At 49.3% G+C, this 25,210-nt stretch overlaps 1 protein-coding gene across 2 annotated transcripts in view; it reads left to right on the top strand.

Annotated features, from left to right (window-relative positions):
* TECPR2 (tectonin beta-propeller repeat containing 2) overlaps positions 1–25,210 on the top strand; it is a 626,110-nt gene that overhangs the window by 541,597 nt on the left and 59,303 nt on the right. For both annotated transcript variants that reach the window (XM_086937834.1, XM_086937835.1), the window contains exon 19: positions 9,945–10,086. In XM_086937834.1, coding sequence (XP_086793960.1) covers positions 9,945–10,086 — 142 coding nt within the window. The remainder of the gene's footprint in view (positions 1–9,944; positions 10,087–25,210) is intronic.

Consider the following 25,210-nt stretch of genomic DNA (forward strand, 5'->3'; position numbering starts at 1 on the left):
GAGGTCCTGTGTGGGGAGTGTGTGAGAGTGAGGCAGAGTGTAGGTGTCTGTTGGGTTGGTGTAAGTGTATGCAGCTGTATAGGTTTTCTGGTCCTCTGTTGTGTAAGGCTTTGTATGTGTGCTCAAGAAGTTTGAATTGGATGTGCTTGTGAACAGGGAGCCAGTGAAGCTTCCTGAGGTGTGGTGTGATGTGGCTGTGGCATGGTAGGTCGAGTATGAGTCTTGCTGCTGTGTTCCGGATGGTCTGGAGTCTGTGTAGTAGTTATTTGGAGATTCCGGCATATAGAACATTGCTGTAGTCCAGCCTGCTGGTGATGAGTGCTTGCGTGATGGTCTGTCTGGTGTTCTGAGGCAACCATTTGACGATCTTTCACAGCATGCATAGGACGTGGAAGCTGTCCTGTTGAGCTTGACATCTAGATAATTCATAGATTTCTTGCGTGGTCAGGGGGTGTGAGTGTTGGTCCTAGCTCCGACGGCCACCAGGTAAACTCTCATGGGGAGGGCTTGTTGCCAAAGACCAGTACTTCCATCTTGTGTCAAAGGCCGCGGAGAGGTCGAGCAGGATGAAGGCCCCTGTTTCTCCTCGATCCAGGATTTTTCGAATGTAGTCAGTGGCCACGATGAGTGAGATTTCTGAATCCTGATTGTTATTTGTCTAGAAGATTATGAAATTCCTGGTGGGTTGTGAGTTGCGTTTTACTGGCCCTCTCAATCACTTTGTCTGGTCAGGGGAGCAGGGTGGTGGGTCGGAAGTTGCTCAGTTTATTCTGGTTGGCTCAGGGCTTCTTGAGGAGAGTGTTGATTGCTGCAAATTTCCATTCATCCTGGAAAGTGGAATTTGTGATGGAAGTGTTGATGATGTGGGACAGAGTTGTGCTGATTGATGGTGTTCTCAGGTTGTAGATGTGGTGAGGGCATAGGTCAGTTGGAGCCCCTTAGTGGATGGTCCTGCTTGATTGCTGCTGTGTCATTTCTGGTGAGTGTTGTCCATTCTGTCAGGCGGCCGTCTTGATTGGTGGTGGGTAGGGTAGCAATGAGTTCTCAGGGGTTGGTGTGCAGAGTTGCTGTAGATGTTTGAGATTTTGCTGTGGAAGAAGTTGAATAGGTTATTTGGGAGGCAGCAATGTTGTTGACAGTGGCTGAGGTGAAATTCTTGAAGATAGACAAGATCTCCTTACATCTGTTAGAGCCTCCTTCGATAGAGTCCATTTGTTTTTTTTTCTTGGTGTGTCTAATTTGCTGGGGATAGCTTCTGAGTGCAGTCTTGTAGGTAGTTCGGTCAGTGGTGTTGTGGGTGACTCTTCAGCTGTTTACAATGTCACTTGGTGTCTCCGAGGTCTTCTGTGTATCAGCTGGCCTGCTTGTTTGATCTACTATGCTTGTTGGGTTTGATGGGTTCAAGGGAGTCTGCGTAGTTCTTGATCCAGTTGTTGATGTCTTTGTCAAGTTTTTCTGTGGGGCTAGGCAGATCAGTGCTGAGGGCGCCGAGCCAGTATGCGCCTGTGATTTTGCCCTAGCTGCAACTTTGAGTGCTGAACCTGGTAGGGGTGTGGTACTGCAACAAACAGGGCAGGGTGGGGTGGGTCATGGATCCTGTGTCAAGAGGCCCTGTGCTTCCGCATATGGCTGGAATATCAGGGCATTTCCCTGGTGGTTCAACACCTGGTGGGCTCGCTGAACGCCAGAGAAGACAAACACAGCCGCTGATGCCTAGCAGATCACAAATAGTTTCTCCATCCGGAAGTGGTACAAGGTCTCTTTCAGCAGTGGAGAGAGCCTTGGTTAGGTTGTTTTGTCACCGCCGAGAATGTGTGATGTCATCAGTTTTGTACGCTGGAGTTTCCAAGGCGACTCTCGCTCGGAGACGCTTTTCATCTCGAGTATGTATTTCTGCCAGTACCACTCCTGCCCAGTGTTTGCAAGAAGATCATGCAAGAAGACTGGCCCAAATCATTCCTGTGCCTCAGGATTGGGCACGTAGAGTCTGGTATCTCTTGCTGTTGAGTATGACCATTAGTCCTCCAATCAGGCGGCCTCTTCAGGATGATCTTCTTCACAGCAACAGGTGAGGGTTCTGCCCTCAAAACTGTGCATCCTCCACCTGCATGCGTAGAGACTGAGTGGCGACAGTTGACAGCTTTTGACCTTCCGCCCGAAGCCTGTGATGTTATTCTGGCAGCCAGGCGTCCCTCCACCAAGTCTGCATACGTCTGCTGTTGCGATACGTTTGTGTCAAGGTGTGCCTTCCACAACCTTGAACCCCTTTCTGCACCTTTATCCAAGGGTGTTTTGTTTGCCCTCTCTTTGGCCCAGCATGCACCTGCTATTGACACTGTCATAGGGTATCTTTCTGCAATCCCTGCATTCCTTAGGTTGCCAGACCAACCCTCTCTTTTCAAATCACCTGGTGTAGCCAGGTTCCTTATAGGTCTGCAGCACCTGTTTCCCCTCAACACCATTTATCATGCCTCAGTGGCAACTTTGTTCTCACTTTCCTGATGTGTGCGCCATTTCAAACCTTTGCACAATTGCCCTCTTTGGCTGCTGACCATTAAAACGGCCTTTTTAGTGGCCATTACATTAGCCAGGGGGGTCAGTGAATTGCAGGCCCTCTATGGGCACCATCCCTACAACTCCTTTTACCGTGACAAACTCGTCCTCCGGACGCGTGCCTCCTTCCTTCTGAAGGTTCTCACTTCCTTTCATGTAGGCTAGAGCATTACCCTGCCTACCTTCTTTGCCCCGCCTCATCCCTCCAAAGAGGAGTAGAAACTTCACAGCCTGGACCCAAAAAGAGCATTGTTGTTCTACCTTGACCACACAAAAGAGTCCGGTGAGTGATCAACTCTTCATGAGTTATGTTGGAGCCCAAAAAGTGAAGGCTGTGCAGAAGCAGACCTTCTTGTGATGGATTGTCCTGTGCATTAAGATCTGCTATGCATTGACCAAGAAACAGCCCCCTGAGGACCTCTGTGCTTATTGCACCAGAGCCAAAGCTGCAATCACTGTGTTAGTGCACAGCGTCAATAACCTCGACATCGGTCAGGAGGTGACGTGGGCATCACTGCACACATTAGTGCCTGGACGGATAGGTCCGTTGTGACGAGTACTTCACCTGTTCTGTCCAGCAGGACTTTTTGGTCTAATGGGGTTTGCAGACCCACCTCTGAGGAGGTATTGCTTGGGTATCTATTGTAAGACAAGGAATCTGTGGCTAGAAGTCTCTTATCAGATGAGCAAGTCACTTACTTTTAGTAATGCCTTATCTGGTGGAGACTCTATCTAGCTGTATATTGCTTACCGACCCGCCCATACTCCCCACGCTGTGTACCAGTTAAGATGTAAGGAACAGCTTTTTTGGGTCCTTGGTCTTTTCCATGCCAGTGGTAAGTCCTCATCGTGACTCCACGCTCTTGGCGTGAAAAGTTGTAAAAGTCAATCAATCAATCATTGCATTTATAAAGCGCGCTACTCACCCGCTAGGGTCTCAAGGCGCTGGGAGGGGGGCTGGCGGGGGGTGCTGCTACTGCTCGAAGAGCCAGGTCTTGAATTGCTTCCTGAAGGAGAGATGGTCCCGGGTCAGCCGCAGGTGGGAGGGGAGGGTGTTCCATATCTTGGCCACCAGGTAGGAGAAGGATCTTCCGGTGGTGGTTCTGCGAATCCGAGGGACGGTGGCGAGGGCGAGGCTGGCGGATCGGAGCTGGCGGGTGGGTGTGTAGAACGTGAGGCGGTTGTTGAGGTATTTGGGGCCCATGTCGTGGAGAGCCTTGTGTGCATGGGTGAGGAGCCTGAATGTGATCCTCTTGCTGACGGGGAGCCAGTGCAGGTCTCTCAGGTGGGCAGAGATGTGGTAGTGACGGGGGATGTCCAGGATGAGTCGTGCAGAGGCGTTCTGTATGTGCTGCAATCTTTTCTGTATTTTGGCTGTGGTTCCAGCGTAGAGTGCGTTCCCGTAGTCCAGTCGGCTGGTGACGAGGGCCTGGGTGACCGTCTTTCTGGTTTCGGTGAGGATCCACCAGAAGATCTTTCGGAGCATGCGCAGGGTGTTGAAACAGGATGATGAGACAGCGTGGACTTGCTTGGTCATTGTGAGGGAGGAGTCCAGGATGAAGCCCGGGTGGCGAGCGTGGTTCGTGGGCTTGGGGGCGGTGCCGAGTGCGGGGGGCCACCAGGAGTCATCCCAGGCGGAGGGCGATTATCCGAGGATGAGGACTTCCGTCTTGTCTGAGTTCAGTTTCAGATGGCTGAGCTTCATCCTATCCGCGACATCTTTCATTCCTTCATGGAGGCTGGCTCTGGCGGGGTCGTTGGTGAGGGAGAAAATCAGCTGGGTGTCGTCAGCGTAGGCGATGATGTTTAGGTTGTGTTGGCGTGCGTTGGCTGCGAGTGGGCTCATGTAGACGTTGAAGAGGGTGGGGCTGAGCGGGGAGCCTTGAGGAACGCCGCAGATGATCTTGGTGGCCGCTGAGCGGAAAGGGGGGAGGTGGACTCTCTGAATTCTGTCGGAGAGGAAGGAGGTGATCCATTCCAGAGCTTTTCCTTGGATCCCGGCGTGGTGGAGGTGAGTTGTTAGGGTGCAGTGGCAGACTGTGTCGAATGCGGCTGAGAGGTTGAGGAGGATGAGGGCAGCAGTTTCTCCGTTGTCGAGCAGGGTCCTGATGTCGTCGGTAGTTGCGATGAGGGCGGTCTCGGTGCTGTGGTTTGCTCGGAAGCCGGACTGCGATGGGTCAAGGGAACCGTTAGACTCGAGGAAGGCGGTTAGCTGTTTGTTGACGGTCTTCTCGATGACTTTGGCGGAGAAAGGGAGGAGCGAGATGGGGCGGAAGTTTTTGAGGTCCGTGGGGTCAGCGGTGGGTTTCTTGAGGAGGGCGCTGAGCTCCGCATGTTTCCAGCCCTCCGGAAAGGTGGCCGATGCGAAGGAGTTGTTAGAGGCGTTCCTGAGATGGCGTGCGATGATGGAGTCGGCTTTGTTAAAGATGTGGTGTGGACAGGGGTCGGCCGGGGAGCCGGAGTGGATGATGTTCATCACGCGGGTGGTGTCTTCGGTGCTGACGGGGGTCCAGGTGCGGAGGGTGGTGGTGGGGGGCATTTGTTCGGTGGTTGGGTGCGTGGATTGGGCACCGAAGCTGTTGTGTATGTAAAGTAACTGACCCCAGCACGCCAAGGTAGCACCTACATAGGTACCAATTTGTCCTTTCTAGTGCAGCTGATGCAAAGCAGAACAGCGCCACCTACCAAAAAGAAGGTGTACTGCTCCAAAATCTTCCGGATCCAATCAGACGCCTCAGGATATTGTAAGGTAAGGAATCTGCTGCTAGATAGTCCCTGTGTATAACACAAGAAATACAGGGGGTCTACCATCTGAATATTAGAGCTGTACTGTCAAAACCGAGTCCACAAAATCTCAGAGTGTGTATATCACAAAGACAGTGTGTTTGAGAGAAAAGAAGGAAAAAAGGGTGAACTATACATGCATAGAAGAGACCGATACATCATAGGGTATTCATAAATAGCTAACCAGTCCAAAACAATTCAAATAGGGTTTCCATCAAACAGACAAGATATTTTGTCTATTCTACTGATCTTTTGATGGTAGAATAGACAAGTGCAAAAAAACAAATGGTGAAATTAAAATAGGATGGAATGTCCTCCTTCTAACAACTTTATTCTGCGGACAAGACACACCTCCTAATTAAAAACCAGAACAGTGCAAAAAGGACAGTAACAGATATCTGCCTATAGAAGGGCCCTTCTATAGGAAGATATCTGTTACTGTCCTTTTTGCCTATTTTAATTTCACCATTTGTTTTGTTGCACTTGTCTATTCTACCATCAAAAGATCAGTCATCATGGACGTTTTGTTTATGTTGGTGGACCAAATCCAAAAACAGCGATAAGGTGCGGTTTTTGTCCCTATGATCAAGGGATCAGCCTTTTATGCACAAGGGTTTGGCCAAATGATATGACTGATCATTAAGTCTGTTTGATGGAAACCCTATTTGAATTGTTTTGGACTGGTTAGCCATTTATGAATACCCTATGATGTATCGGTCTCTTCTATGCATGTATAGTTCACCCTTTTTTCTTTCTTTTCTCTCAAACACACTGTCTTTTTGATATACACACTCTGAGATCTTGTGGACTCGGTTTTGACAGTACAGCTCTAATATTCAGCTGGTAGACCCCCTGTGTTTCTTGTGTTATACACTAAGTAGGAGCTGGGGATTTAATCAGGTGTTGGTTTCTAAACTATATATCCCTTGGACCCTTTTTCTAAATTTTTGTGGTTATTGTCGGCTAGATAGTCCCTACCAGACAAAGCGTTACCGTAAGTAAGTAACTTGTTCATCTCTGGCTTTCATGCACCATGGTGCTCTTTGTCATTGCTGCTTGTCACTCGTGGATTTTTTTAGCCCTTCATTCAGTACTTACTACTTGTTTCTCACTCTCCCATGGCCACCAAGACTTTCAGAATGAAATAGAATCTATAGAATAGCTATTAGGCATCTTATCTCTACGTAATATTTTCAAACCCAAAGTGAACAGTACTGTTCCATTTGCTGGTACATAAATATAACCCAAATAATTTCCTCTAGACATTTGTATGCTGAGTTTGGAAATAGGCTACCTGTAGTAACTAGCACATAAAATGTGTCAGTGGTTTAAAAATACCAGTATTTTCTGGAGAAAAAAAAAATTAATATTTTACAGACTTACTATTTCTAGTGGCACAGAAAGATGTTTCTGCATACATTTAAATAAATTGTTGCGCATGATTTTTTGAAGGAACTGTTTGTTTATTTATTTGTGTAGCACAGGGGTATAGTCCTGTCTACTTGGCCACACCCTTCGTTATAGAGGCCCCACCCTTTTAAAGGAATCCTAGTTATGTTTCATTATCATACCCCTTTTGAGACCGCCACTTTTTCCATCTCACTTTAAGCACTGTTAACTGGCCCCTTTATCTCTGCCAATCTGGGCTTCATCCAGGTAACTTTAAAATGATAAAGCCCAACAACCGTAACTTGTAGACAAACAACTGCTAATCTGCCTGCAATGGGAAGAGGTTTGCTGCTCCTCTCACCTGCCTTCTCCAAAGTAAAGTCAGGTTCCAACTGGGCCTCCACTGATATTACTGGAGTTCTCCATCACTCACGGCACACTTCTCACTTTGTGGGGTAATGGCCGTTGCCCTGAGCCATTTCCCAGTTAATGGGCTTTCTGTTTTATGTTCTCAGTCGTCTCTGGAATGGCTTGCTCTTTTCTGCACAATCCGTCTTGGGTGCCGCTGCCTCCCATTGTCTTGCCCCTGTCACTGTGCAGGGCTCAAAGCCTAGCTCAGACTTACTATCCTTCAATGAGGAGTTCTAATTTTTTGGTTCCGACCTACCTGTCAGCTAATCACACCCAGAGTGAGTGCAAATTCGTCCTCGGGTGCAGGGTCGGATTGGGATCACAATTTGGCCCCAGCACTGACGAAAAATGTGGCCCACATTTGTGGGGCGTGGCCCACATTCAAGGGGCGTGGCCCACATTCAAGGGGCGTGCCCTACATTCAAGGGGCGTGCCCTACAGTCACGTGGCGTGCCCTTCCATGAAATATCATTTGGTTACTCTTTGAGGTCTAATTTGTAGAGAAATATTTAGTAAATTAAGCATTTTAAAGCTTAAAGAGCCAGTAACATTAGTAAAGACTAGGAGCACTATAGTTCTGAAAACCGAATACTTACTTGCAGTCTTAACACCCTGCACAATGTTGTTAGATACTCTTTCACAACCAGCTATGTCCTTGACTCTAATCACATAAATCAGAAATCCACAACATTAGAAAACCAGACCTGAGTTCTATTCATGAGCACCAATTACAGTACTCAAGATCCGATTTTTTTATTTAAGGGCCTGGGTGATGAAGTGATCTGCCCAGAATCACAGGGTGTTGAGAAGACGCTGGGACTCAAACATGATTCCCCATCTCTGCAACTCTGGCATCAGACCATATATGCCTATGCACACACAAGGAATGTAAGTGGGGGGATACTGTTCTTGTGAAGGACACAGGGCCAAGGTGACAATGGCCTAAAAGCTGAGCAAATAATAAAACAGCCAGGCCCCTTTCTATTGCAAAATTATTTTAGCCCTCCAGCGCAGGAGCACCTGAAAAGCAGCGAGGACCCTGCTATTAGTAAATTACTCAGCCCTCTAGGGTCTCAGGGCAATGTCCTATCAGGGTAACACAAAAAAGCTGCTATCACCAGACCACAGATGGTGGTCAAAAATGTTTAACTTCTCGGCCTGTGCTGCACAATCTCATTTAAAGCCTGTAGGAAAGTGGTTAATCATGCAGTAAGGCTAGTAACGCAGTAAAGCTGCTGGGTCATCCATGGTAGCCAGGGGGAGGCTGAGATGAAGATGTGCTCGTTCCAAACATCGCCTGGCCCCCACTGCGAGACCCATTCTTCCCCTCTTCCTCGCCCACTATGCCCTGCATGTGAAGGGCTGTGGGCGAGGTGTTAAAACAAACAGTTTTTGGGCTGCGTGGGCCCCAGGTGGGTCGATGTGAAAATTGTTCAAAGGACTGAGCAACACCTGGCCCCCAGGGAGGCCGATTCTGGCCACACAATCACCCCTCCCCAGCCCACCCACTGCGTGATTGCTGTGCATGGCAGGGGGTGAAGGAGGCCATAGCTGAAAATCATGGCCGACCAGCGAAGCTGCTTTCCTTTCTGTCTTTGTCCCAGTGCCCTCTGTGGGCCATTTTTTCCTCCCCTTTCCCAGTCCACAGAGAGCACTGGGAAAGGGGAGAAAAAACCGGCCCACGGAGGACACTGGGACACCTGCCCTTCGGCCCATGCCAGAGTGCCCGCAGTGCCAATCCGCCCCTGCTCAGGTGCCACTAGTACAGTGGCGGCTCCTCCTCTGAGGCAGAGGAGCGTCACAATAGAATAGGAAAAATAAAATGATAATAACACAACGTTATTATCATTTTATTTTTAGTATGGAGGCAGGTTTGGGTGGGGTGCACTGGGCTCTCGTCAGAGGGGGGAGGAGGAGTGGTGGGCACTCTCTAAGAGGCACATTATGGTTTGTCCGGCCGCTTTGGGCTGGCCAAATCGTCATGTGCACTTAGCATTTCTCCACCTGGCTGTGTTGCACAGCGGGGCATAGAACTGTCCCAGGCACTGCCTGAGTGGCCTAACAGGCCGCTTAGACCAATCTCGATGCTGGGGTCATGCTTGTGACAGCAGCGTCGTGATTGGCTTAGCAGAGTCTGGGAGCCTGGGGGCTGCCAGGCGCCATGAACGGAGGGAGAACGGAGGCGAGGCGGCCGGCGACCTGCAGGTACTATAATATGGTACAATTTAGGTAATAAACGAAGAAGAAGTCAAACTGGATAGGCAGAGTGGGTTTAATAAAAACCTCATCCATAAACAGCCACAGGTAACTGACAAGTAGAGAATCATGTAAGCAAGTACATTCTGAGAACTTAGAATGCAAAGGAGGATGACACATCTTAAAGGGGAAGAAAGGGATAACAGGAGAAGGAAGGAACATCACAGGTACGTCGTCTTTTTTCTAGTTTTGTCTCTTCTTTTCTTCTAAACCTACCCCACCCCCTGCCACCGTTCCCTAACAGCCACCACTGCACTAGACGCATGAAGTCTGCCCTCATGTCTAAGAACTGGGTGATGAATATGTGAAAATGAACCTGCTAAATTGTTCCAAAGCAGAGAGAAGAGAGTTCACCAACTAAGACCGCAGTGAAGGACCGTCAGTTGCTTTCTTACCAGATAATTTTTTTTAGCTAAAAGCTTTATTACATAATTGAGTAGGCTACCTGTAGATGTAGTCTTAATTTAAAGCAATGTGTCATTTGAAAATGGATTTAATATCACTATTATTGTGCAGTTATTTTAAAATTAATTTGAATTTTTCTGTTTTAGCCTGTAGGTATGAACCTGATCAGTGTCCACTCGAGCCCCAATGATCGGATGTTGTGGGCCACTGATAACCGATGGAATGTTCATGTGCGAGTAGGAATCACAGAGGAAATGCCCGTAGGCACTGACTGGGAGCATGTTCCAGGTACACTCTCTTTCTGCATTGGGCTTTGGTAGATACTGATGTGGGGCTGTGATCTGTTGTTGTTGTCATGGCCATAGATTGCCGTAGAGTTGCGAAGGCTAGAAACTACAGTTCAGTAGATATAGCTGCGTAGTATGTGCTTTTCGCCTGAGCAGCATCATGATCACCGCAAACATCCAAGGTCATGAAGTGAACCACTGCAACTTAAATTAAGTAATTGAAGAGAGGTGATGTGGGATTAGTTTGTATAAAGTTCTAAGTTGGGGCCTTCTGGTTGATCCCAAAAAAGGAGCGGGTGGCTAAAGAGTGATGAAATGCGCAGGAGGAAAGTGGGTGAGGCTAATAATATAACAATCAAGGTGAAGCACACAATATGGAATAGGCTGTATATTAAGTGATTATATGTTGGGATAGAACTGTTTGGGCTCCAATTGTGATTATGGTAGCACATTTTTATAAACTGTAGATCAGCGACTCCATGATCTGGCTTAACTATTCTTTTTATCTGAATTTCTACATTCACTGGTAAACCGCTCAGCTGTTGTTCAAACGTTGCCACTTATTGATCTCACAGAAAGCTGTTGTTGCTGGCAATTAATGAGCAAACAGAACCAAAATACATTGAAAACTAAGCCTAGTAAAACTGACATTAAGGTATTTGGCGGTTTGGTCCTTTACCTCCGGTTGAAATCTGCATATCTCTGCTAATGCCCAGTATCAATCCTGCGCCCCAGGGTGAAGTGTCTGCATTTGGTAAAGAAATTAAATGAAAATGTAATTTGTGTAACGCGCACTAATACACAAGGGTGTCTAGGCGCGAGAACTCAGATTTCAAACAATAGAAAATAGACAAAAAAATACAGTAGTGAAAAACCCCACTTAGCATTCCTTTTTTTAGTGTTTTTTTAAATAACCATGCTTTTAAAAGTTTACGAAAAGAGAGAAGTTCAGTTTCTTTCTTTAATGCCAGCGGCAGTGAATTCCACATCCTATTCCTTGCCTGCCACAAAACTTGGCACATGGAGCGTCACCTGGCTAAGCCCTCCTCGGATTGCTGTTGTGATGAAACTCTTTTTTCCAGCTGAGGATGCAGCAGCAGACTTTCATTTTCTCAGCTTCCAACGTGGAGCGAAAATAATGATGATACTAGTTCCATCTCGACCTTTCACTGTACTTAGTCTCCACTTCTGAAACACAGTAAGATTCCTGATGTACCTGTTTTTAGGAGCGGCCGTTGAGAACCTACATCCTTTGCGGTTGCATTAAGTGCCATGTTCCAGGCGAAGAGATCAGATATAGGTGGAGGCGCTCTCCTCAGTGAGGCTCCTTTGTCAGGTCCTGTATCTGGGCACATTCTTTGTATGGCCCACTGAGTCAACTCATATGACAGCTGCTATAAGAGTATTACATGTTCTGTATTTAAATGGTCTTGAGGCAATTATGGGAAATATATGTGATGTCCTCTCGTTCAGCAGATACAATTCAAATGTTATTATATTGGAGTTCGGTGTGACCTTTTGTGCCCCCAGAATGAAATACGGCCACCAAAATTTTAATGGCAAGAAGGTAAAAACAGTTATAAAAGAGATGTTAAAAGCAACTAACTAAAATATTTGCAGTGTTCAGCAAGTGCTCTAAACAAACATTAGCAAAGTCACAAGGTTTAATTTTGTATGGGGCCCATGGGATACAAACTTATTGGCTTTGACAATGCTTGTTTATCCTGAAGTTGTTGGAAACAAAACACAGATACAAAATCTGGAGAAAAAGAAAAATCTACGGAAAGGTTTTTTGATGATTTTGCAGCAGCTCCTCCCCAGTGCAGCAGGTGTTCCAAATGTCTGTGCTCCCAATGTGGAGGGGATGCATATACATACTCATTTTAGTTACCTAGCCAAATATTATTTAATTTATTATTGGGGAATATTGGTGGTGTTCACCTGTAATGAGTGAAGGACACTGTTGAATAGAACACCTGGGCCACTTGGCTACTGATATCAATGTGGTAGCAATCTTGGAACAGTAAATCAATAATAGAGTATGTACAGTACTGTTAGAAGATAGCTTTATAGTCAGTCTTCATGCGGTGCAGCAGCACTGGAGAGTGAGCAATGATAAAAGCGTCTGAAATGGATGCTACAGAAAATAAAGCAAACCTATTCTTCTATAGCTCGATTGTTTCAGATGCTTTTGTCAACTCATAGTCCCCAGTGCTAAAGGGCTGCTCACTGACTGATTTCAGATGTAATCATACAGTCCAGTGGCAGCGGAAGGACACACCCCAATAGCCTAAACAAAAATGGGTTGACCAAAATGCTCCTGTGGATTGATCCAAGGTAGCTCAAGCAGATGACTGATGGTTCTAGAACTAAAGAAGCCAAGGGCATTTGTATTAGACCGCAAATGTTTGTTCATGTAATATGGGCGAATGCACAATGACGCTGATGTTGCACTTTTTCATTTTTTGTTCTGTATCTTGTTTCATGAGGTTGACTGGCACATTTTGGGTTGTTCCCACTGGTAAGGATGCTCCTGTCTTTTTTTTACTTCTGCACTGATATTTCTCATATGGCCTGTATTGTTTTCAAGAGAAAAAAACACAGTTTCAAAAAAAAAAAACCCTAAGGCTGAAAGAAGCTACCCAAATTCCCTTAAATTGAGCATAGGATACAATGTGTGTGCAATAAATTTAAACAAGTGTCATACACATCAACATAAAAAAGGAGATCTGTTATTAATACATACAGAATTAGATTTACGGATGATGCACCCGTTACTGGAATAGGCAAAGCAATTCTCTTAAGAAGGATAGCATGGTGGAAGAGTCAAAGCTGAAACACCTAGTTATGTGATACTGCAATGTAGAGACTGCAATATGTACATTATTAGTGCTTTAGCTTAAGGTAGCTTTGTAAAAATTGGGTCAAAAATGAGCACTTTAAGTGTTATTTTTATTTTCTTATTGTTGAAACACATTTATTTAATGATTTACGATTAATTTTCTCTTACACCAAATCTGTCACGTTCCGGATATTTCATAGCAGTTTCTTGACAAGTCAGGCATATTAATGGTGGAAACTTTCGGGGATAATTTATAGATCATGTAGTTGTAGTAATGTCAGTGAATTTGTTCAAAATTTAACAAGTCATTCTTCTGGGTTAAACTGAGGTTAGGCTGATGTGTGTGAAGTCAATTACATGGGAGAAGGGAAGGATGAGGATAGTAACTTGTTGAAAGGTGTGGGTGCTTAGACGTGTGTGGCCAGTCCTTGCGTGCTGTTTGGTCACTGCAGCTTAAGGTCTCCATTTTCTGCACAGTTGAACAGTTCCTTGGTGCTCCATTCCCCTCTCTAGGCATGTTTGAATGCATTCTTGGTGCTCTGTTCGGCTGAAAGCCTGTTTGAATAATTTTATGTTCAGAAGCCCCTTTGGAAGTATGTAGTATAGTTGCACTGCCAAAGCAAGAAATTTAAGCGCAACTGGTGCCCCGTGCAGTTGGTTTTGTATCCTGACTCTTTTCTTAAATATAGTAGAATATCAACAAGCATTTACAATGCAATGGTTTTGCCTTTGTTAAAGTTAGAGCTATTGGCATTGCTCTTGACATTATTTTTATTTATGTTTTGTTTTAACATAAATACATGGCATTGTCATTTACAATGCCACTAGCTTTATCTCTCGCAAATGACACACACAAACACCCACACAATGCCCTTCCACACACACAGCTACACAGAGCCCCCCACACACACAGCCACACACAGCCCCCCACACACACAGCCACACAAAGCCCCCACACACACAGCCACACAAAGCCCCCCACACACACAGCCACACAAAGCCCCCCACACACACAGCCACACAAAGCCCCCCACACACACAGCCACACAAAGCCCCCCACACACACAGCCACACAAAGCCCCCCACACACACCCACACAGAGCACTCTACACACACTTACACAGCACAAGCAGGCAACAGGGGCACACGGAGGCACAAGCAGGCAACAGGGGCACACGGAGGCACAAGCAGGCAACAGGGTCACGAAAACGGAGGCACAAGCAGGCAACAGGGTCACGAAAACGGAGGCAAAAGCAGGCGACAGGGGCACGAAAAAGGAGGCACAAGCAGGCGACAGGGGCACGAAAACGGAGGCACAAGCAGGCACACGGAGGCACAAGCAGGCAACAGGGGCACACAGAGGCACAAGCAGGCAACAGGGGCACACAGAGGCACAAGCAGGCAACAGGGGCACACGGAGGCACAAGCAGGCAACAGGGGCACACGGAGGCAACTGCAGGCAGGACACTACCGGGCTGTGCCTTGGGACTGAGGACGCCGTGAAAATGGGGCATGTTATAGCGCCATAATTCTGTGAGTACTGACCCCCCTCCTTAAGGTGTGGAGCTCTCGGCACTGACCACTCGGCCGCCCGTAGCACAGGACACTGGTGGGCGTCATCACTGTACCAACCCTCTCTTGGAAACTGGGAGCCCCGGCTCCTGCTGCTCTGCGGGGAAAGGGTAGGTGGACAAATTCTGTCCGGGCAGCGAACGAGGGTGCGGCGGGCCTGCTGTTGCCCGGATCCTCCTGCTGAATACTGTGAGGAGCGAGGGAGCTCTGAGTGACCAGCCCGACACTACCTCACAAATACTGAGGGCGGAGGAAGGTGCGGTAGTGGGAGCTGTAAGAGCGACATACGCCTGACTCTCCAGGACCCCCTGAATGCGCCGCCGGGCACATCGGTCGGCTCACCGGCCCCCCACGCAGCAAGGGTCGTACACGGATGCACGCTTTTGAGGGGTGCTGTGTGCTCGTCCCTGCCGCTGCCTCATGGTGTTTGCGGACGACATACACCCCATTCCACGACAGGGCCACCAGGGGAGGGGGCGAGAGAGAAGGAGGGAGAATCAGCGGGAGGGAACGGACACACGGAGAGCGGGATGTGGGGTGCCGGGGCAGGAACGGACACACAGAGAGCGGGAGGAGGGGTGCGGGGGCGGGAACGGACACACGGATAGCGGGAGGAGGGGTGCGGGGGCGGGAACGGACACACGGATAGCGGGAGGGAGCCACCCCTAGCCCCAGCACGGAGGGTAAACAAACAAAGCACTTACCTGGACTTCGTCATCACGGAATGACGAAAACAAACGCACGGCTTCCTTCTTCTGTAGCCACGCCCATCCTTCTGTGGCCACGCCCACGGAAAAAAACACAGGAACGCCTCCCAATCTGGTCCGCGTTGACGGATAGATTCGGCTCCCAATGGCTAGCCTCCATTTATGGAGCTAGCCAATGGGAGCCTGGGGCGTGTACCCGAGTCCTTATTGAACTCATGAGGTTTTTTAGCGCATGCACACTTCGTGCGCATCGCCGAGGCAAAACCTAAAAAGAGCGCAGAAGGAGACAGGACCCTGGGGGAGGACAGTGGATAAGAGCTTCAGCAGAATAGGAAATATAATCAGGTATAGGGGGGCGCTAGAGGGCGCACAAGCTAATGGACGCACTTTAGTGAATCTCTGGCTGCCTGGTCAGCTTTATCCTAATTTTATCCTGTTTTTCCTGCGGATCTATGCCTGAAACTCTCAACGAGTGTGAGTCTTCCTACCCTGCAGCTCCAGTTCGATTTTGGGGACGAACCGAGCATCGGCGCCGGACTTAGCCGACCGAAGACTCTGGCCGGGACGCATTGCTGGGGAGAGGCGGCGCGACAGCCTGCGTGCGGCGCCACGCGAGGTCGGGGCTGGCCACGAGGCAGGTAGGCCTCGGAGTTGGAGTGACCGGCCCGGGAGGTGCGGGACCTGCCGGACCTCGGAGGTCGGCGGCGGCGGTGAGTCTTCCCCCTCCTCTGGCCGCGGCACCGTGCGGTGGTGCTGGTTGGCGGACCTAAGCCCTGCTGGGGGTGCGGAGAGTGCCGTGTGTTACCGCCTGAGCCGGGAGGTGCTTGACCGGGACCCCGGCCTCTGACTGCGGATCGCCGGCGGTGCCCCCTGATCCTACCTTGGGCTCGCTACATCTGGGGACTGGGGGGTCGAGGAGCGACCTGAGACCACTGGGGGCCACGGGCTGAGATCGTACTGCGGACATTGCTGCCCGGTGGTGGCGCGCTGGGCCTACCCCCCCACCGCCCCCCAGGGCATTTTGAGTGCGGACCTTGCTTGCTTCTCACCGGCACGTTGCTGCCCGCCACCCACACAACGTGGCCAGCTGGAACTCCAACCCCCCTCGTAAGCAGTGGCGGCTAGTCCTGGTCACTGGAGCTGGGGGAGACATTCTGGCACTGCTACCCCGCTCCTCACGCAGAAGACACTGCCATCGACGCAACCACTGCACAGGGGGCGCGGATGCACAGAGGATTGGCGAGGGGCAGTAAGCGCCAAACTGATCGCCTTTCGCTGGGCACCTCGGGCTCCTACAGGCGGGGCGCAATGGGGAAGAACGACAATAAGCAGCCTAAACTCTCTTTTGAGCCCGCACCCCCCAAGAAACAACTGCGTGGCATGACTGGCGCTGGCGGTGCCCACGAACCATCGGGCGCTGAGCCCCCTTCCACGTCCATGGCCCCTGAGATGCGTGTAATGCTGGAAGAGATGAGGTAGGGCTTCGCCACAATAGTGGACAAGGTGGACCGCCTGTCCTCCAGGATGGATGGGGTCGTACAGAAGCTGGAGGTCCATGAAGAACGCCTGACGGAAGCGGAGAGACGTATTTCTGCCTCGGAGGACTCGTCGGCTTCTCACGACGTGCGCCTCGCCAGAATGGACAACATACTGAGAGTAATAGCGGCTAAGAATGAGGAGTTGGAGGCGAGAAGTAGGCGCAATAACATTCGCGTAACGGGTGTGCCGGAATCCACCAACACTGGTCGCATGGAGGAATACGTAGAGAAAATCCTGGTCGCAGCAGTGGGCAGAGAGGCCTTCTCTGGTCAATTTATCGTCGAGAGGGCGCACCGCTCCCTGGGCCCAGTGCCCAAGCCAGGGGCGCGCAGCCGCGGCCTATCATCGCCCGGTTGCTTAACTACCGTGACCGCGACGCGGCACTGCGAGCAGCTCGGACGAATCACAACTTGTCTTGCGATGGAGTGCCCTTTTCAGTGTACCCGGACTTTACGCCGCTGGTGCAGGAACAGCGGAAGAAGTTTCTGGCTGTGAAGAAAAAGTTAAGAGACATGCAGGTGGATTACGCCCTCCTATACCCGGCACGACTTAGGGTGACCCATCAGGGCAAACAACATTTTTTCACCAATCCGCAGCAGGTGGAGGACTACATCAAGAAACTCCGAGCTACCAGGAGAGACAGACGAAACGCGGACAATGGAGATGCGGACAGAGACCCAGAGGAGCAAGATGAAGATTGAGGTTGACTATTTGTTGCTAGTTGGCTGACCTCCCGTTGCTGAACTGGCATTCGGTTTGGATCCTTCGACCTGTCTTAGCCTTGGTTGTCCTGACCTGGATTGAAGAACTGGATTGCAGTGTCATCACTATGTGAACTGGATGTGGACTGGCGGACAGGTCGTATGCTGTACTCCAGGGTTGAGTTTGGTATTGGAATGTCCAGGATGGTGGTAATGTTGGGGGAGGTGTGCGCAGCGGCGGATACATAGACGGCTCACTGGGCCTGACTGGCATCTTCTCCACCAGGGGAGGTTGCCGCGAGAGACGTTGATATGTTGGACAGGCTCTGACCTGCAGGGGTAATATATACCAGGCACCACCCCCCCTTCTCTGACTGTTCCCGTATGGTCTGTGCGGGGCGGGAGGGGATTGTAGGGGAGTATTGGTGTGTACCTCTGATGCCCCCAGAAGGGGATTCCCCATACAGTTTTTCTATGGTTGTTGAGGGCGGGGATCGGGGTGGAGGGGGGGGTATGATACTGGCAAGTTTGGGTTGCTTCAGTGGGAGGGGGGAGGTCTTGGAGTGTGGGGGTTGGGGAGTTGCGCGTGTGGGGTGGGGGGGTGTATGACTGTGGGGGTATGCGTTGTTGGCCCTAGGGGCAGTTTTGCGGGAGGTGTTCATGGCATGTATGCAGAGTTCGATGTCGAAGTGTGCGCGTGCATTAGTGGATGGGCGATGCGAAGGTTCCAATCAGCAAAGAGACTTGTCGTTGGTATGTTCCGAGCGAGGGCTGGTGCACTGCCCATGGGCTTTTTTCAGAGATGTGATGATGAGCATGGGTGATGTCGCCTTGAGTAACGTCTCAATCGTGTCCTGGAATGTTCGGGGCCTTAATGACCCCCGGAAATGCAGAAATGTACTTGCATATTTGGATAGGCATCATGTACAGATCGCAATGCTTCAGGAAACCCACCTAAACCCACGTAATGTTCCTAAGTTTGCAAGTAGATGGGCAACTGTGAGGGAGTTTTCCTCGTATTCCACTTACTCGAGGGGTACGGTTATTCTGATTAATAAAGTGCTTCCTTTCCAGAAGTTGGGCGCGAGGGTGGACAATGAGGGGAGGTATGTGATCCTTTGGGGCAGATTGGGCACTGATGTGGTCATGCTTGTTAATTGTTATGCACCCAATATTGACACACCCGGGTTCTTCCTCGCATTGTGGGGTCATGTACTGGAGGTGGAAGCTACACACTTAATCTGGGGGGGGGACTTCAATCTCTCACTGAATCCTGGGGCGGATAGGTCAGATGGTAGTGGACAGTACAACACGAAAGCTAGGGACGCTCTTCAAGGAATACTGTCGGAGGCGGGCCTATTGGATATCTGGAGGCACACACACCCGGTGTCTAGGGAGGGCACACATTTCACGACGCACGCACGCTCATGGGCGAGGATTGACTACTGCTTTATCTCGCGGGGTCTGGCTGGGGGTGTCGTTCGGGTGCAACATCTGCCTCGTACTTACTCGGACCACTGCCCCGTACTGGCTGTGTTGGAGATGCCTGGGTATGCCAGAGTGCGGCCGCCGTGGCGGCTCTTCCCCTCTGCCCTGCTTGATCCTATTTTTAAACATGAACTTGGTGAGGAGATTGAGGCATTCTTCCCTAGAAATAAGGGGTCAGTCGATAAGGTGGAAACGATTTGGGAAGCCTTTAAGGTGACTGTTAGGGGCGTCACGATCTCTAAGAGCTGTGGTATACTCAGGGCCATAGTGCGCACGTTGTCTAAACTTGAATTAAAGCTTAAAGCGCTGGAGGCAGAGATGGTCAGAAATCCTCGCCCTGACTTGACGGAGGAATTCAGGGCCAAACTCTCGTCCTTTGAGGAGGAGGCAGCCAGAGAGGTGAAGTTCCGAGGCAAGTACTGGACGGCTAGGCGCTATTGTGAGGGGGACCGACTGGGTAAGGTACTCGCGGCACTTACTAGACACCAGCGCCATGCCACCCACATATTAGAAATCACTGATGGCAAAGGTGGGTCCTATCAGGACACTGAGAGAATCCAGGACACCTTCCTGCAGCACTATCAACGGTTGTACTCCACACAGCAGGAAAGCGAGGTGGACTTCGGGAACTTCCTAGATGACATAGCACTATGCTGGCTGAGTGACGGCGATAGGGCATTCCTAGGATGTCCTTTTGAACTTGATGAGATCAGGGAAGCGATCATGTCCCTCAGCAATGGCAAGGCTGCGGGGCTGGACGGCCTTCCGGCCGAATTCTATAAGTGCTACATCGACATCATGGCACCGGTGCTGAAGGAAGTCTTTGAAGAATCGCTGGAGGTGGGGATACTGCCGGGCTCAATGAGGGAGGTAGCGATAACCCCGCTTCTGAAACCAGGGAAGAATCCGGTTGATACTGACGCCTATAGACCCCTCTCGCTGCTCAATTGCGACGCAAAAATACTTGCTAAAGTGCTGGCGACTAGGCTGTCCCTGCTCATGACTACACTGGTGCTGCCGGATCAATCTGGGTTTGTTCCAGGGCGAGCCACATCGCATAATCTTCGTACGCTGTTCTCCCTTATACCCACCATAGCGCCTGAGCTACCGGTCGCTGCTGTGTTCCTGGACGCCACCAAGGCGTTCGATTCAGTCGAGTGGGGCTACCTCATGGCTATCTTAGGCAGAATGGGGTTCCCTCGGATATTTATTGCCTGGGTGAAACTGCTCTACACCTCTCCAGTCGCTAGGGTCGTCATTAATGGGGTGTTATCTGCCCAAATGCCTATCACGAGAGGTACCAGGCAGGGCTGCCCACTGTCGCCCCTACTCTTCGCCTTGGCAATTGAGCCACTGGCTTGCAGGATCCGGCAATTACATAAGGCCAGCGCCTTTAACTGTAACCAATGGCAGATTGGGATTTCCCTTTATGCAGATGATGTTACATTGTATATGCGGCACCCACAACAAAACCTTAACCCACTTCTGCGAGAATTTATCGTGTTTGGCGGCATATCCGGAGTGCACATTAATTGGCAGAAGTCGCAGTTCTTCCCCCTCACGGCCGCAGTTACCCCATTTCCATTGGACTACCCCTTAGAATGGTGTGGCTCTGACCTGAGATACCTGGGCATTGAGATATCGCTCAATAAAGAGGACACAATTCGGTTGAATTACAGAGTGGCTATCTCGCAATTGACTGATAATGTGACCCGCTGGTTGGCCCTCCCGCTGTCGATGGCAGGCAGAGCCTCACTGATAAAAATGGTCATACTTCTGCGTTTCCTGTACCTATTCCAGAACATTCCCTATTACCCGGGAAACTATTTCTTTAAAAGGCTTCGAACTGAGCTGCTTCGCCTCTTCTGGGGCGGCAAACAACCGCACCTTAGCTGGACTGTCCTGACGCAGCCATATGATAGGGGCGGATTCGATGTCCCTGATCTAGAAGTGTATTATCTCAGCGCTCAGGCGCAGCATGCATATCACTGGGTTAGCCCCGCCCCTTTTATGCCGCAGGTTGCTGCCGAGGATTGGATAGTACATCCACTCCCGCTCAAGGGCATGCTACTGGGTCAGGTTGGCGATGTCGAGACGCCTGCTACCACTGTTACCTGCACTATTGACTCTTGGAGAAGAGTGACTAAACTGCTTGGGGCGCCCATGCTTTACTCACCGGCAATGCCCCTTGCGTACCACCCAAAGCTGTCGCTATTACTGGAAACTGGGTTTCGGTCCACGTGCAAACGAGTACACCTTACCACATGGGGTGACTTGTTCCAGGATGGGTTGTTCCACACCAAAGATCAGGTGTTTTGTGCCGGCCCCCCGACACCGATGGAGGTGTTCTATTATATTAGACTTCGTCAGGGTATGCGGAACATACTCCCTAGCTTCCCGGAGGAGCCGGGGACAGTTCTGCCTTTGCATGTGTTGCTGGTGTCGGATGGCAGGCACTTGGTGTCCAAACTGTATGCTGCCATCCGTGAGCAGCGGCCGCCGGCTCTGTCAAAGGCACGGGTTGCCTGGGACTCTGAACTGCACGTCGACCTCACTGACGAGCAGTGGAAGTATTGCTGCTCGGTCACGGCTGACATATCCTCCAGCTGTCAATTGAAAATTATTCATTACAAGTTTGTACAGAGATATTATTACACTCCAGTCCGGAAGCTGCGTTTTCACCTTTCAGAGGACTCAGGAGTGCGCGTTGCCACGCGGAAAGAGCGGGATTCCTTCATTTGGCCTGGGAGTGTGGAGCGATACAGGCATACTGGGCGCAGGTACATACTGCGCTCCAAGTCATGATTGCTGGCCCTCTCCCTCTGGACCCGGTGGTGATGTTGCTGGGGTATACCAAGGATGTGCCCAAGGCGGACCGGAGGTTTGTTAATATTGCTTTGCTACTGGCTAAGAGGAGGATCGCTTGCAGGTGGGGGAGGGGCAGGGCACCGAAGTTTAAGGAATGGCTGGATGGCCTCACGTACTGCCAAGACCAGCATGGCATCTATGCGGAATTGCTTCCCGCCCGCTGTAGGCCCAGTGATTTTTGGTCCCCTTTACAGGTTTACTGGTTGTCCCAGACGACTCACAGCGACTCCTCTGGGGATGAAGATCCGTTGCCCGCCCTCTGAGCATGTGGCCGTTGCGTAATACACTCACCATACTACATATCGACCGATGGGTGGGAATTCAGCCCCTCCTGCTTCGACTGGGGTGTTGGGCTTCCTGCTGGAGTGCTGCTAGGGACTTTGGGGTACTTACACGCCATGTGCTGCTACTCACAACGCACGCCTTCCAGGCCCTCCCGATATCCTAGAACAATAAGTCAGCAGGGGGTGAACATACACATTGGCTCCTGTGACTGCGCATCGGTAGAGATGGCACTTGCATGGGTGAGCACTGTGCTCCGCTTTTTGACGTGCTGCTCTTCTATTGCCGGTGCACTGCACGACTCCTGGGGTGACGAGGGAGGCCACCTTCCCCTTGACACAAATGAGGCACACTAATACACACGGTGACGTAGCTGGTTGTCTGGTAGGGACTGAGGCAGTCGGAGGTCGGGGGGTTTCGTGGCATCTCCCCTCCTTGATTGGCAAAACGCCTTTATGCGAAGGTACTGAGGGGTCCCCACACCTTATGGCCGTGAATGGGTGGGAGGCGTGCTCAACCGTGGTAATCCTCGCAATGCTGATCACTGGGGCATGTATCTTGTTGACCGGCCTGAATGTGATGTACCAGCCCATGTCCAGCCAATGTTTTACTACTGAATGTACCATAACTGTCATGCTATATTGGAATGTTGATGCTATAACTGTCATGTATCTCTGTTGACCGCAATTAATAAAAAAGGTTTAAAAAAAAAAAAAATATATAATCAGGTATAGTACAAGATGAACGTCACAAGCCCGCTTTGAAAGAATACATATCTGAGAAATAATGTAGATAAGGAAGCCAGAGGCGCAGTATAATTGGGAGGTTAGGATTTGCCAAGCAGCAGATGCGTAGAAAGTAGAGGATTGCTATTCTTCAAGACACACCAAGGTCACCAGTAGTGTTGCATTGATGTGAAAGCGTAACCAATGATAACATGTGCACCGGAGATGCATTTTCGAAACCACGTGATTAGTCGTTTTTGCAGAAAGCGTTGCTTTTGATAACAATGTTGTTCGTAGAAGATGTTCATTGATTATGTAAATGTGTTCCATATTCACAATTATAAGAAAACATAAGAAGCTGTGTGTCACACTAAATCGAGGATCAGATTCCAGGGGCATATTATCAAGAACAGCGTTAAAATTATCGCCGGTTTAGCGCCACAAAACGGCCGCTAAAACAGCGATATTGGGCTTGATAATATGCAGTGGAGAATTCCAATAGAAGCCCATGTTCACACCAGATCACGGACTTCTATTGGAATTCTCAAGGGCATATTATCAAGCCAATTATCGCCGTTTTAGCAGCAGTTTTCTGCTGCTAAATCAGCGATCATTTTTAAAGCCGTTCTTGATAATATGCCCCTTAGTTCTTTAGAGCTGACTGACCTTTTGCGCTTGTTTTTCTTTATATTAAAGTGTGTACTATTTTGCCAACAGAAATCGTCATTTTTTTCCCTTGATTTCGGCAATCATACTGTTGTGTGTTGAGTCCTGACCCTCATACTACATTGCTGAGAAGACTGTCACTGCTCACCATTCGTACTACTGAGTGTCAATTGCTATGGGGTTGTACTTGGCTCGGTTTGCAGAGCAATATTAAGATGGACCCCGGAGACAACAGAGGGAAAGAAACTCAACCCAGGCAGTTGAAACACAGTGACATGGAGTCTGACACCCACAAATCTCTGCTGAATTTACCAAGAGATATTTCACGTAGGAATATTACAATAATACTACTCAGAGACACAGAGATTTCTATCAGTTCCCATCTCTATTTCAGCCAATAGTATATATACAATAAATCGAAAGCAATGTTTATAAGGTTAACAAAATTTTATGCAAAAAGCATATGTAAAATTATTACAGCAGATATTAAAATAAATGTGGCTATTATAAATGGTCACAGAGTAAATATGAAAACAGACCACATCTTAACTTAAATTAATTCTATTGCTAATAAATACTATTTAATAATAATAAGCACTAAAAGAACTGCCATTGTGAGGTGTGGCTAGCTTAGTATTCAACAGCAGTTTTGAAATAGGTCTTCTATTAAAGAAAGCACATTCTAAAATGAATGTGATGTGGATGGTCACGTGTCATTGTTAACACTCATATTAGACTGGTAAATTAAAATAATAAAACGATAAGGGCAGGATTGGAAGGGGTGGGGGAAGCAACACAGAAAGCGAGGAGCCGTGGGGAAAAGTTGAAGGGGGAAAAAAACACAAGGGCGAGAGAGCTAGAAAACACACACACACCCATAGAGTAATTTAAGAAAAATATTAAAGTAGTTCCTTGAATGAAGGCAAGGTCAGCAGGATTTCCTGGATGAAAACGGGTCAATGTAACTGGTCTGTCGGCTGAGGTACATCTTGGGGCCCGATATCGGTGTGTGTCACGTCCTCTTAAGTTGCAGCCACTGGGACATCCAGAATGAGTAAGCTCATGTGGTCTGTAAACCGCATCATCCGATAGACCAGTAACGCCTTCAATAGGACAACCTTAAATTGTGAAGAGTTACACTCCTAAAACGATTACTTCAAGCTTTGCAGAGAATGGGTTGGCAATGACAGAGAATCGTTTTTAGCCCGACATTCACTTTATAGTCTTGAAAAAGCTACACGTCAAGACGTGTTGGCAATTGTTTTCTCACTCATGGGCTGTTATCTCTCGATCATGAAGAAGCATAGATAAAATTTGCAACATTTAATCTTTGTGATTCCACGTTTATCTTTATGGAAACGCCTTAAAAATATTGTGTAATGTTATGTGATGACCAGTCCTTCTGATGATCACTATTTTTAATGCGAGAATGTTTACAATATGATTATATAAAACTAGGATGTAAATTTCTCCAAAGTTCTTACCATCCTGAATTCACACCTGGTAAGGGACGGGTGCAATACCATCAAGGGAATATTTACACCTCCGCCTGCCCCTTCCCGCCACACCACCCAGATCCGCGCATCACCGCCGCGACCCGGGACTCATAACTGCTAAGAAAACACACCGCCAGCGGCCCGGGACCCGTGAGCAGCATCGGAGCGGCCGCGCTGGGATTGGATCACTCAGGGAGGCTCGCCTGAGAAGGACGCGCTGCCATTGGTCCACCGCCAAT

Source organism: Lissotriton vulgaris, chromosome 9, assembly GCF_964263255.1.
Source record: "Lissotriton vulgaris chromosome 9, aLisVul1.2, whole genome shotgun sequence".
Lineage (NCBI taxonomy): Eukaryota > Metazoa > Chordata > Amphibia > Caudata > Salamandridae > Lissotriton > Lissotriton vulgaris.